This window comes from Lathyrus oleraceus, chromosome 4, assembly GCF_024323335.1.
Source record: "Lathyrus oleraceus cultivar Zhongwan6 chromosome 4, CAAS_Psat_ZW6_1.0, whole genome shotgun sequence".
Taxonomy (NCBI): domain Eukaryota; kingdom Viridiplantae; phylum Streptophyta; class Magnoliopsida; order Fabales; family Fabaceae; genus Lathyrus; species Lathyrus oleraceus.
In genome coordinates, this window is record NC_066582.1 from 145,646,040 (window position 1) to 145,658,809 (window position 12,770).

Sequence of the window (12,770 nt, forward strand, 5' to 3'; positions counted from 1 at the left end):
TGGGGCGTGTTGTTGGTCCTCAAAGTAGGGTTGCACGTGTGCACGAACGAGAGGAGGTGCGAACGTGTGAACCACCGGATGGTTTTCATTGATGGTCGGTAAAGGAGCTGTCTGCTGAGCAGATGGTGCAAAACCAGGGGCACCTTCAACTGCAGGAGTGAAACCAGGAGGTAAACCATAGGTGGGCCAGGTTGTTGGTACCGCCCGCGCAGGTTGGGGTTCAATCGTTGGACCTGCGATTTCAGAAACAACCGTGGTTTGGGTGTCTAGCTTTGCCCTGATGACCTGTAATATCTCCATGACCTGCCCCATGTTTCCACGCAGGTCTTCGAGCTCTGAGCTCACTCGCTCCAATTCATGCTCTTGATCTGCCATCCTTTGACGAGCTCGGGCACGAGTATTGTATTGGTGTTGAAAATTCAGCGTGAAACTGGAGGAAGAAAGGACAGAATGAGACTCTGTTTTGAAAAATGCATGAATGCATGTATGGATGCATTTTGTTTGCAAAACTCTTGGTTGGTTTCAATCATTCATTTCAAAATGTCACAACACTTGTTTGCAAATATTTAAAATAATAAGGCAATGAAACACAATAAAACGAATCTCAAAAGCGATTTTTCATTAATCTCATATTCAAGTTCAAATACAAACAACGTGCTCATGGTTTATGGGCTTTCCGAACCGTAGCAAGGTCGGTAGTTAACCCTTCCAACATTGCCTTACAAAACTTAATGAAATTATAGACTTGATGCGGTGTGTTCTCTGGACACATGCACCAATCAGCTTCTTGCAGCTTCTCAGGTAGCTCACGCATGATGGAACTCGCAAATCCGGACAGCTTCAAAAATTTGCCCTTCCACTCAGTGTAGAGCCCTTGGAGATCTTGGATAATGCGCACATCTTCAGCCTTAGTCGCCTCTATGTCCCTATAGAGGTTCCTCCAATATCTGCATTCATTCAGTAACACCATATAGGCAGCATCTTGATCCCCACCTTCAAGTGCCTGGATTCTAGCGTCGGCTCGATCCAAATGATGTTTCAATCGTGTGCACACTCTCTCTGACTCTTCGGTCTTCAGCTTCTCACGTTCCAGAGCATCCTTGTACTTCTGAATTGTATTCTCCAATTCACGAGTACGAATCTCAGAAATCAACCGTGCTTCCCTTTTCATCTCAAGGGTCAGCTCCAAAGTCTTGTTGAGCTTTTGAATCCGGAGTAAAGCTCTATCCAACTCCTCTTCCTTTGATTTGAACACAGATTTAGTGCTAAAGAGCGCTTGTCCAAACTTTTCTCTCCTGGCTTCAGACTCTCTAGCTCTTTTGTTGGAGACTTCAAGCTCTTTGTCCTTCTTTTGTTGATCGTCTTTCAAGTTCCCATTCTCCACCGAAACTCGGCCAAGCCTAATTCTCAAATCAGCATTTTCCAATTCCAACTCCTTGATACGGTTGTTGAGCTTCTCCACATCTTCAGGTAATATGGGCTCTGGCTCAGGAATCACTGGATAGATAGAAGGATCAAATGGATACGGGAGTTTAATCATCTGAACCCTCTCTCTAACCCAACAAGTGTAAGGCTCTTGGGCAATGACATTTCTCCTACCCAACTCCTTACCTTTTCTGATAACTGCTTGCCAAGACCTCTTGATCTTTTTCACCATGGGATGATCCATTTCAACACCATGTAGGATGAAAGGCTCTAGAGCTTCAACTTTTGGAGGGCCATTCATAGGGTACCCATGCTGCCTCAGAGATAACATGGGGTTATAGTTAATGCAACCCTTGGTTCCTATTAACGGCACATTAGGGAAGTCTCCAATGCTGACAATCACATTCTCGGTTTCCCAATCTCGGATATACCACTTAACGTGACTGGAGGTGAGGGAAGCCAACTTCTGGAAAGGCTTAAGTTCTTTGGAGACAAAAGGACCTTCTTCAGGCATGTGGGATCTGAACCAAGCATGTAACAACTGTGCACAACACAAGATGATTCCTCCCTTCCTCTCATGACGATCATGGAGAGTGTAGTAGAGATCTGCCAAGAGGAACGGTACAGGGTTACCAGAGAAGAAAATTCTCACCGCCAGGTGGTCCACAAAATGGTCAATATTTGGGAAGAGGACTATCCCATATACCAACACGGCTAACACAGCATAAAAGGCTTCCCAATTCCCTTCTTTTTCCATCTTCTTGGCCTGATCTTCCAAGAACTTCCTAGAGAAACCACTGAAAGGTCCTTTCACATCCCAATTATCCACTACTTCGGAAACTTTCAGACCCAACGCTGAAGCTATTCTCTCGGGAGGGATATCTTCATCGAGCTTAGGAAATGGGTTATGGTCCTTCAAGTTCCGGCCTATGATCCTCTCAACTTCCTCCAAGGTAGGAGCCAACTGGAAGTCAGAAAATGTGAAACAACGGAGAGGTGGATCATAGAACTGAGCGATAGTCACTGCGGTCATCATGTCCATCTTCTCATTTAGGATGTCAAGAATTCTTCCATAGTTTTGTACGAAGCTGTTGAGTTTGAGGGGTGTTACTTTAGCACTCAACTTCTGTAGGCTGGTAAGGTCCACGTTCTTGTATTTGAACTGAAAAGTAACCCTTCTCTCAGGATTCATCTTGCTAACAAGTCTTGGATTCCTGAAATAATGCGAAACAACTAAGAGTTTTGCTTTTTATGCATATGCAATGAATGAATGGATGCAATGCCTTTTTTTATTTTTTTATTTTTTTTGGATAGGTTTAACGGTTCGAGGTATGGATAAATTTGATTGCTTTCCAAAACGGGGTTCTCACCGGGTATGATCTAGGGCTTTGTTACAAAGGATCCCCAGAGTCATTGATTCACAAGACTGTTTGACGCTTACGGGAAATACTTCCCGGTCGTCAACTCCATCAAGGGAATCTATTCTGGGTGAGGTTCTCGTACCGACTCTTACGAAGCATACACCTCGCGAGTCCGTACTACGTAACCATCGACTGGGTTCTAGACAGGGTACTCAGAGTCCTGGATTCAAAAGACTGTTTGACGCTTACGGAAAATACTTTCCGGTCATCAACTCCATCTAGGGAATCTATTCTGAGCGAGGTTCTCGTATCGATTCTTACGAAGCATACACCTCGGGAATCCATACTACGCAACCATCATTTCTAGTTGGCCAAAGGTTTAATGTTCTAAAAGGTTCTTAGAGTCATGGACCCCTTTGAAACATCGCCGCTTACGAGGTATACACCTCGGGCGACAATATTTGCAAAAGGATCTACTCTAAGTGAGGTTCTCATACCGACTCTTACGAAGTATACACCTCGGGAGTCCGTACTACTCAACCATCGTCCTATCTTATGTTTTTTCACTCTAGACTCGGGTGTAGAGTCTTTCCCTCATGGTTTGCAATCAAATACCCAAGTACCAACAATCACAATAGAACCAATATACAACAGATATCAATATAACAATAAAGATATTAAAAGCAATAAATAAGGAAAAGCCACACAATTAAACAAACAAAGGCACACAAACGTCCTAACTAGGCTTGACTCGCTTAGGGATTGGTTGTCCCCAGCAGAGTCGCCATCTGTCGCACCTCGAAAAAATGGGGATACGACTTCAAAGCGAAGCGCGATCGCACGCTCGCAATGATGGACTGAACAGAGTCGCCACCGAACTTTATTTATTCCTAAAAAGGAAAGGGGAAATATCGATAAAACCCAAGACAAAAGAAAGGATAAGATATGGTCGTCGCAACCAATATCAGGGTTCGGGAGTCGATTACGCAAGGGGAAGGTATTAGCACCCCTCACGTCCGTTGTACTCAACGGGAACCATTAGGTCAGTTGTGTGCGTTAATGTTAGTTTGAAATGTTAGGCTTTTCGAATTATTAGGTGGGAAAGAAAGAATAAAAGAGAGGAGAAATGTTTTTGGATTTTTGACGAAGGACTAAACCTAAGTTTTTTATTAGTGGGCCTGACAAGATTTATAAATCCTGCTCCTACGTATCTCAAAAGAGAAATCAAGGCTTACGTAGTTCTGGGTAGAAAAATGTTTGTTTGTTGGTCGATTTTAGCGAAAGCTATATTGTATTAATCGACAAAAACATCGTTTTACCCAAAACAGATGAGGAGTGGACGCATACCACACATCGAACGGATTTATAGATCTACATTCGGAAAAGCGTCATTTATCTCTACTCAACAATCGTGGCCGAAACATTGTTTTGTATCACTTAAGACAAGATACCTTTCGTTTATGAAAAAGGTTTTTGATTAATCGCACGGCGGCGAGAAAAGAGTTTGATTGGTTGACGTATTTTGAGTGATGGCGAGAACTTGGATGAGCGAGATATACATCTCGAATCCTAGCCTCAGGAGTGCATGGTATACACCATGTTCCATTTCCATCTTTATTAGAAAAGGTTAAGATAGGAATTAAGTATTTTGGAATTTGATTGTGAAAGGGTTTGAAGAAACCGCATTGACAATTTTAGGCGATGGCGAGAGTTGAGATTGGCGAGGCATACGTCTCGAATCTTAACCTCAGGAGTGCATGGTATACACCATGTTCCATTTCCACCTTTATTGAAAGAGTCTTAAATAAGATTTAAGTATCTTAGATTTGATTGAGAAAAAGGTTTGACGAAACCACATTGACGATTTTAGATGATGGCGAGAGTTAAGATTGGCGAGGCATACGTCTCGAATCTTAACCTCAGGAGTGCATGATATACATCATGTTCCATTTCCACCTTTATTGAGAAAAGTGTTTAAATAAGAATTAGGTGTTTTAGATCTAATTGAGAAAAGGACTTGACCTGGATCAAGTATTGATTGGGCGTTTGAGAAAGATGAATGAGTGTTTGAGAGAAAAAAGTGGGTAAATTGGATGATGGCGAAAGCGAGGATTGGCGAGATATACATCTCGAATCCTAGTCTCAGGAGTGCGCAGTATACACCACGTTCCACTTCCATCTTATTGAAAAGGTCTTAACTATAAATTAATATTTTTTTGAGTTTTTATTATGAAAATGGCTTGACATTGGATCAAGCATTTGATGAAGTTTTTGAAAAAGATGGGATGGAATAAGAGGGAGAAATGAGTTGCTTTGTTTATTGAGAAAGCACTCGACGTTGGATCGAGTCATATTTTTTGTATTTTTGAAATTGTTGATTTTATTCTTGTGTTAGTATCTAACTAAACAGCCAAACAAATAAAGAAATAAAGAAGTACAAAATTATTACACATTGGGGGAGTGGGATACATTTGTCAAATGGGGATTAAAACAATCATGAAATAATTAAATCAGACCCAAATAAATAATGCATGAGTGTAAGTGCAAGAGAACCGGCTCATTGTAAGAAAGCCCAAGAGTAAGCTATGTGAGGTTGGCGGCGATGCTTAAAAAAGCAATCGACTTACAAGGGTGTGAAAAAAGGGGCTCGATATTAAATCGAGAAAATATGATTTTTTATAAGTTAAAAAAATGGGTTCAAATGCATGATGCAATTAAAAGAAAAAAAAAACAAATCTATATTATTAAACAATAATAAAAAAAGGAAATATAAATAATAAAGCATAAATATGAAAGAAAATATTAAAAGAAAGAAAAACTACGCCTAGGAGTATTGAACCCACTAAACTAAAGATCTAGAAGCCACTTCCCTCCACCAGACCACTTACTAACTAACTAATATTTAATGCTAACTTAAATGTATTAAACTAAGATAATTAAAAAAGAAATAAAAATAAAACTAAATAATAAAAAAACTGTTGGTCTGCTAGTAACTGAACCCAGCCGCTTGGCTGTTGGGTTGTCAATGGGGAATGTGTATTGGAAAGGAGGAAATAAATTGAAAATATAAACAACATTTAACTAAATACCTAGGAAAATTAAAATGAATTTTAATAGTTTTTTTAAAAAAAGACTTATTCTGAAATACAATAAATAAAAGAAAAAATAAATAAACACCTCACTCGAATTAAAAAAAAAATGAAAAACAAGAGGAGACAGACTTCATCGTCCTCGTCTAGCTCTCTCGCTCCCTTCTCTCGCTCAATCCTCATCATCTCTCCATCGCCCAACCTAGCGTTTCTTTCAGTCGCTCTCAATCGCACTCAATCGTCTCTCTCGCGTCCAAACTCTCTCTCTCAAACTTTATTCTACATGCAAACAGAGGCAAGGGCGGTTGAAAAGGACTCACCTTCGACGGTGACGGCGAGCTCAGGTAACGCTTGAGTTCTCCTTTCCCTTCTTTAAACGCTGGTTTTTCTGATTTGTGATTTAGGGTTTTTTCTTTGAAGCCTCTTCGCCGTTTTTTCCTCCCTCCCCCATCTCACAAACTCGTCTCCTTTTTATCTATGCAGCTTAGGGTTTCGGTTGGTGCAATTGATGTTCAAAGGAGAAAGCTTCAGAAGCGCTTTTGGATGCTCAGAATTGGAGTTTAGCCTGTTTGATGATAGATTCGGAAAGGTAATCTGCACTCTTGCTTTTTCTGATAGCTTTTGTCCCAATTCCAAATTGGGAACTTTCTTGAATTTTCAACGCTTTACTGATTGCCTTATTTTGTTACTGCAGTGAAAACCGGAATACTCATGTGCGATTTACTGCTTGCAAGGGAAAATGGCGAACTTGGGAGATTTGCTCATCACTGTGCGGCATGACCTCTCAAGAACAGTCTCTCTGAATGACACAACAGGGTCGGATTTGACAATTTCAGCCCCACCCATGAAATCAACCTGCAAGTCCTTCAAACAGATTTCTAGATGAAGCTCTCCTGCACCAGCAACAATGTGTTCTCCAGACTCCTCAATGGTACAAACAAACATAGGATTAGGCTTAGCAAGACGCTTGAGACCTTCAACAGGCTTAGGAAGACCTGAAGCAACCTTGCACTGAACAGCAACACGCACAACAGGTGAGACAGAAAACTTTATAGCACGAATAGGGTGTGCATCGACTTCCTTTTCATTTGTTAGAGTACTCAATAGATCAGACCAGAAATCACTAATACCCATCCATTCCTTACGGCCTCCATATGGTACCTTGCATTTTTCAACAGACAAAAGATGGCCACATAATCTCCAAACTTTGGTAAATTCCCTAATAGTTTTTTTTTGTGTCTTGTAGACTGACTCCATCCACCGCCTACAACGCCGTTGATGCTTTCCAATAGACCAAACCGACATTGTAAGCAACCGCACAATGTGAAACTGCAGTATGGATCGGGGACCCTCTTTGTCTAGTTTTGGCACTAAATTTGGGGTGATCATATTAGAAGATTGGAACCCTTCTGCCATTTTCTCAGTTTTTCAAAGGATAGGAAGACTTCTTCGCAACAGTGATTGATGAACTCGTTACAGCTAGCCTGTTTGCCGAGCTCTCCTGGGATATAGGTGAAGCAACTACCTTATTTGCAAACATTTCTTTTGTGATGTTCCCATTTGCAGATTCAGATTTACAGTTTGTAACATCTACATCATTATTCAAAACATCTTTATTCTGTACCAGGTTATGCTTCAATAGACAGCAACTAGATACCACGCCATGTTTAGATGATTCAACTGTCCGAAATGCAATTGGGTCACTATCACAGTCTGTAGCAGCACAAGGCGGGTCGGAAATTACTACTTCCGGAATTCCAGATGAACCCAAAACATGTTCTGAATTAGATCTACTACAAGGAAGTTCATGTAGAGAAAACTTCATACGTTTAACATTTACAATCTCATCATTCAGGTCTTCACAAGTTAAACTCTCGGCCAAACTCCCCAGGGCAGTCTCATTGGAATGCTGAATTTGGGTATCATCTTGGGCAACAGGTAATCCACTTTCTTCACAAAACTTGAGAATATCATCTTCATATTTTGATGCTGCTGTTTTGGTTTTTTTCTTGCAGGCCTAACAAGCCTCAATGCCATTTCAGCGGCCGTATCTTTGAGACCAACAGGTGAATGCATCTCCTTTATCAGGATATTTTGCTCGGAAGACATCAGAAAAGTGGCCTCCATTTTCAATTAGCATCGATCTGAACCATCTTCCAAACTCATTATTGTCAAAATCAGGCCCTGCATCACACCTATCAATTGCAGACGGTGCAATATTGAGATCACCAACAACAAAGATTCTCCTTCCTTGATGCAGGAGAGACTCCAATCTGCAGTATCCTGTAGAATATTTGTTTAAACTGAATCCTCTCCGTGTCATCACTTCCAGCTCGAGGCCCATAAATATTGAAAAGAACAAAGTGCCCATGATCAGTGACAATGCATCGCCCTTCACTGTCAACACTGAGAAGCTCATCTTTTGAAAAACCCTCAAGATCTTCTATGAAGAGTGGCAATTTATCTTCCCTAGTTTGAGAGTTACACATTAGGCCAGTGAATCCTTCTTCAGCTGCCAAGGGCAATGTTGCTTCAGTACTCGAAAAAGCAGACTTTACTCGACAAAATGTAATAACACCGGAATAACCGGTTCGGCCTTTCTGAGAAGTTCGGGTAGAAGAAAAGAACGATTCGTATCCATCTACCATAACCAAATCCGCTGTAACATCTTGTCTGCTAAGTTTTGTCTCCTGAAAGCAAATAATATCAGCGTCGAATGAATTGAGCAGATTGCGGAGAGAACCGAACTGCAATATGCGTTGTCTCAAACCGTTTACGTTGTAAGTTATTATCTTCACATTTTTGAAGGATCTCTTAAGCTTCTGTCTTAGAACCTCTTCGATGATATCATTAGCAACTGACTGTTTTATTGATTCATATGTAGGTCCTCCCTCCATAAGAAGACCGTGCATCCTTCCCCACCACTCTTCCATGAGTTTCCCCTTTTTTTTTCTTCAAGTCCAAGAGTAGGAGAAAATTCCAATGGATGGTAATAATCATATAACTGCTGTCTTTTGGCATTATATTCTGGATTATCATGCTGCAAAAGGCCATGACTGCTTTATCATGCCTTTACCTGAAAATTGATTGTGTTGGCCATGCTGTTATTCATCTTGCAGGTTTGATGGCTGCACCTGAGAGGCTTTGGCTAGGTTGATAATGCTGTAGTTATGTATTACTGGAAATGTATGGTTAGTGAAATTGGTGTAGGTCGGCATTGTATTGGTTAACATGTGACTGTTTGCTATTGTACTGTGTTGAAATAATGTTTGTAATGTTGCAGGGTTGTTTTGAGATGTGGGCAAGGCTGGGACCTTTGACGAAAGGAAGAGATTAACGGTAGTGACACATATCATGTGATGTTCATGTGTAGACTCTAGATATGACTTTGCCAGTTGAGATACATGATAGTGAGTGAAATCCCAACGATGCAAAACCCTTGCTGGCAAGACGGCAGTCTCATTTGTATGGCAAGAAGAAACAGAACAGTTGACCAGTAAAATTTCCCATGACTTGAACAGCAACTGAATGACAAATTATGGTGTTGCAAATGTAATGAATTGGAAATGGAAATGGGTATGCAATGAAAATGTATGTATGAAAATGAAATTGGATATGTTTGGAAGCTAAATGTTATGAAGTGTATGTATGTATTATTGGATTTGAAATGCACCATGGATGGAAAATGGATTTTGGATTCTGAATTTTAATTATAAAAATGGAAGTGGACTTTTTAGGAATAATCCAGCATTAGCTTAAATGTCAATTTAATTACTAATAACAAATCAACAAAAAACAAATTAAAAACCAATTAATCTATAATTCATTTAAAATTACTTGGATATCGATTCTAACATTCATTTGGAAATAAAAAAATGATTAGAGTTTTAATCCTTAGTAAAAATAAATAATTAAGATTAAATTAAAAAGTGAAGATATTAAAATCCATTTTATACTGACGAATGTATGCAAAAAAAATGCAAAAAAATAAAAGAAAAAACGGAAAAATTTCGGGATCAAAATCGGGGTATGACACATTTGTTTAAGCTTATAGAGGATGCAGGCTATGTGTATTGGAGTAGAAAAAAGGATGACTCGGAAGTTGTGAGAGAGATATTTTGGTCCATACCGATTCATTTAAGTTGTTGAATATTTTTCCTATTGTGTTAGTTATGGATATCACCTACAAGACAAACAAATATAGACAACCTTTGTTTGAAATTATTGGCATGACATCAACCGAGTTGACTTTTGTTGTCGCATTTGTGTTTATGGAGTCTGAGCAGACAACGAATTTTTGTTGGGTATTGGAGAAAATTAAAGAATTGTTTGTGAAGAAATATTTGTGTCCACAAGTGATTTTGATAGATAGAGATATTGCTTTTATGAAATCAATTGAAATTGTGTTTCCCGGGTCGATTAATTTGCTATGTAGATTTCACATTAACAAAAACGTTGGTGCAAAATGCAAGCAATATGTGGTGAATGATATGCAAAAGACAATAGACACATTATGGATGGAAGTTGTTTGGGCTAGTGATAAGGTTGAGTATGATCAACGGTTGCATCAACTTGAGCAGGCATGTGTTTATTATAGTGGATTTATTAATTATGTGAAAGACACATGGTTGACTCCACATAGACAGAGATGTTGGAGCATGGATTAATCGAGTGCTACATTTAGGTAACACGACGACTAATAGGTATGTGTTATATTTTTTACTATGTATTTTTTTTATATGTGATATTTTTAATATTTTCAATATGTTTTTTTAGGGTTAAATCTGCTCATTGGAAGTTAAAGTAGATTATGGGAAACAGTATAGTTGACATGGTCAAATGTTGGGAAGCTATGAATAACAACTTGAGATTACAACTGAGCAACATTAGAGCTTCTTTTCAAAAATGTTTTTACGAAGTTGAGCATACGCACATGAGTCCATTTTATGGTAATTTGTGTGGTTCAGTGTCTCGGGCTGCTTTGAGACGTATTGATGAAGAGTTATTGAGAGTTGATTATGTTGGAAATAACAGGAAAATATGTGGTTGTTGTCGCATCTCGAAAAATACGATTCCTTGCGATGGTCGCGGAAAAATTAATGTTCGAACAGAGTCGCCACCGAACTTTATTTATCCCAATAAAGGGATAGGGAAATATCGATAAAACCCTTAGGAAATAGAATAATGGTCGTCGCAACCATATTCGGGTTCGGGAGTGGATTACGTAAGGGGAAGGTATTAGCACCCCTTACGTCCGTTGTAGTCAACGGGAACCTTTTAGTTCTAATGTGCGTTTCGAGTGTTAATTTATGTTTGTTTGTTATCTTTGGGTTATAAAATATTGAAAATAGAAATGGATGGGAACCTCAGAAAGGGGAAAGGGGAGGTTTTTTATAAGTAAGCTCGCGAAGATACAGCAATCTCCTGCCTACGTATCCTTATGGTATAATAAGGAAATCAGAGCATTCGTAGTTCGGGAAACTACGGTTGGTTGGTGTCTTTTAGTGAACAACTATTTAGATCGCGTTCTAAAGGCTAAACGTTGGCTTGTCTACTCTCGGCGGAGGCTTAAGCATTGGTTTGTTATGCGCATTAGAAAGGATTAACAGTGTTCTTTTTGAAAAGGGTTTTGATCACACGAGGGTGACAAGTTGGATTAACATGTTGGATGTTTTGTTTGACTGGTTATGTTGAGATGTTTTTGGTTGGATGACGATTACTCGGATAGTCGAGTAAGACAACTCGTATCCTAACAGTCGGGAAAGGGAATAGAAGACTCTAGACCACTTTCTTTTCATCCTTAATTATAGAAAGGATTTGATAATAATTAAGGTGTTTTAAATGGATGACGAATACTCGGATAATCGAGTAAGACAACTCGTATCCTAATAATCGGGAAAGGGAATATAAGACTCTAGACCGCTTTCTTTTTTATCTGAGTGATTACGAAAATAAGTTTGCGTATGGTTGATGTATTTTAGCATGAACGAAAAGTGCTCGAATGGCTAAGTAAGACAACTTATATCCAAGCATTTGAGAAGAGGAATTAAAAACTCAAGACCATCTCCTTTTTCGTATAGCTTTGATTGATTTATTAAGTTGTGAAAAAATGACAATTGTTCGACTGACCGAGTAAGAGAACTCGTATTCAAACAATTGAGGAGAGAAGTTGAAAACTCAAAGTCATCTCCCTTTTCATTTAGCTTATTATGAAAATAATTTGATTTAATCGGGTTTAGAAGTTTGTAAAGAAATGACAATTATTTGACTGACCGAGTAAGAGAAATCGTATTCAAACAATTGAGGAGAGAAATTGAAGACTCAAAGTCATCACCCATTTCATTTCTTATTATGAAAATAATCCGTTTTAATTTGGGCTTAGAAGTTTGTAAAGAAATGACAATTATTTGACTGTCCGAGTAAGAGAACTCGTATTCAAACAATTGAGGAGAGAAATTGAAGACTCAAAGTCATCACCCATTTCATTTCTTATTATGAAAATAATCCGTTTTGATTGTGTTTATGTTTAAGCGGATAAAAATGACAATTATTTGACTAACCAAGTAAGAGAACTCGTATTCAAATAATCGAGGAGAGGAGTTGAAAACTCAAAACCATCCCCCTTTTCACATTTTTATTTATTGTAAGAATGTTTTGGTTTAATCATGCTTAAGTGGGTTTAGAAATGACGATTATTCGACTAACCGAGTAAGAGAACTCGTATTCGAATAATCGAGGAGAGGAGTTGAAAACTCAAAACCATCCCTTTTTTATTTCCAAATTATGAAATGGTATTTAATCGTGATTAGGTACTTTTTAATTAATTTTAAATAACGTAACCGGCATTGGATCGAGAGTTGAATTGGTATTCGTCACATTAGTGAAAAATAATTTG

The 12,770-nt window shown here is 38.9% G+C and overlaps 1 protein-coding gene across 1 annotated transcript; it reads right to left on the reverse strand.

The window, feature by feature from the left end:
- Window positions 1-7,932: 7,932 nt before the first annotated feature.
- Window positions 7,933-8,808, reverse strand: LOC127136437 (DNA-(apurinic or apyrimidinic site) endonuclease 2). Its single transcript, XM_051062993.1, has 2 exons — window positions 8,454-8,808; window positions 7,933-8,387 (listed from the first exon to the last, which is right to left on the reverse strand). The coding sequence occupies exons 1-2, from the start codon at window positions 8,806-8,808 to the stop codon at window positions 8,101-8,103; spliced, it is 642 nt and encodes a 213-aa protein (XP_050918950.1). The 3' UTR covers window positions 7,933-8,100.
- Window positions 8,809-12,770: the final 3,962 nt, after the last annotated feature.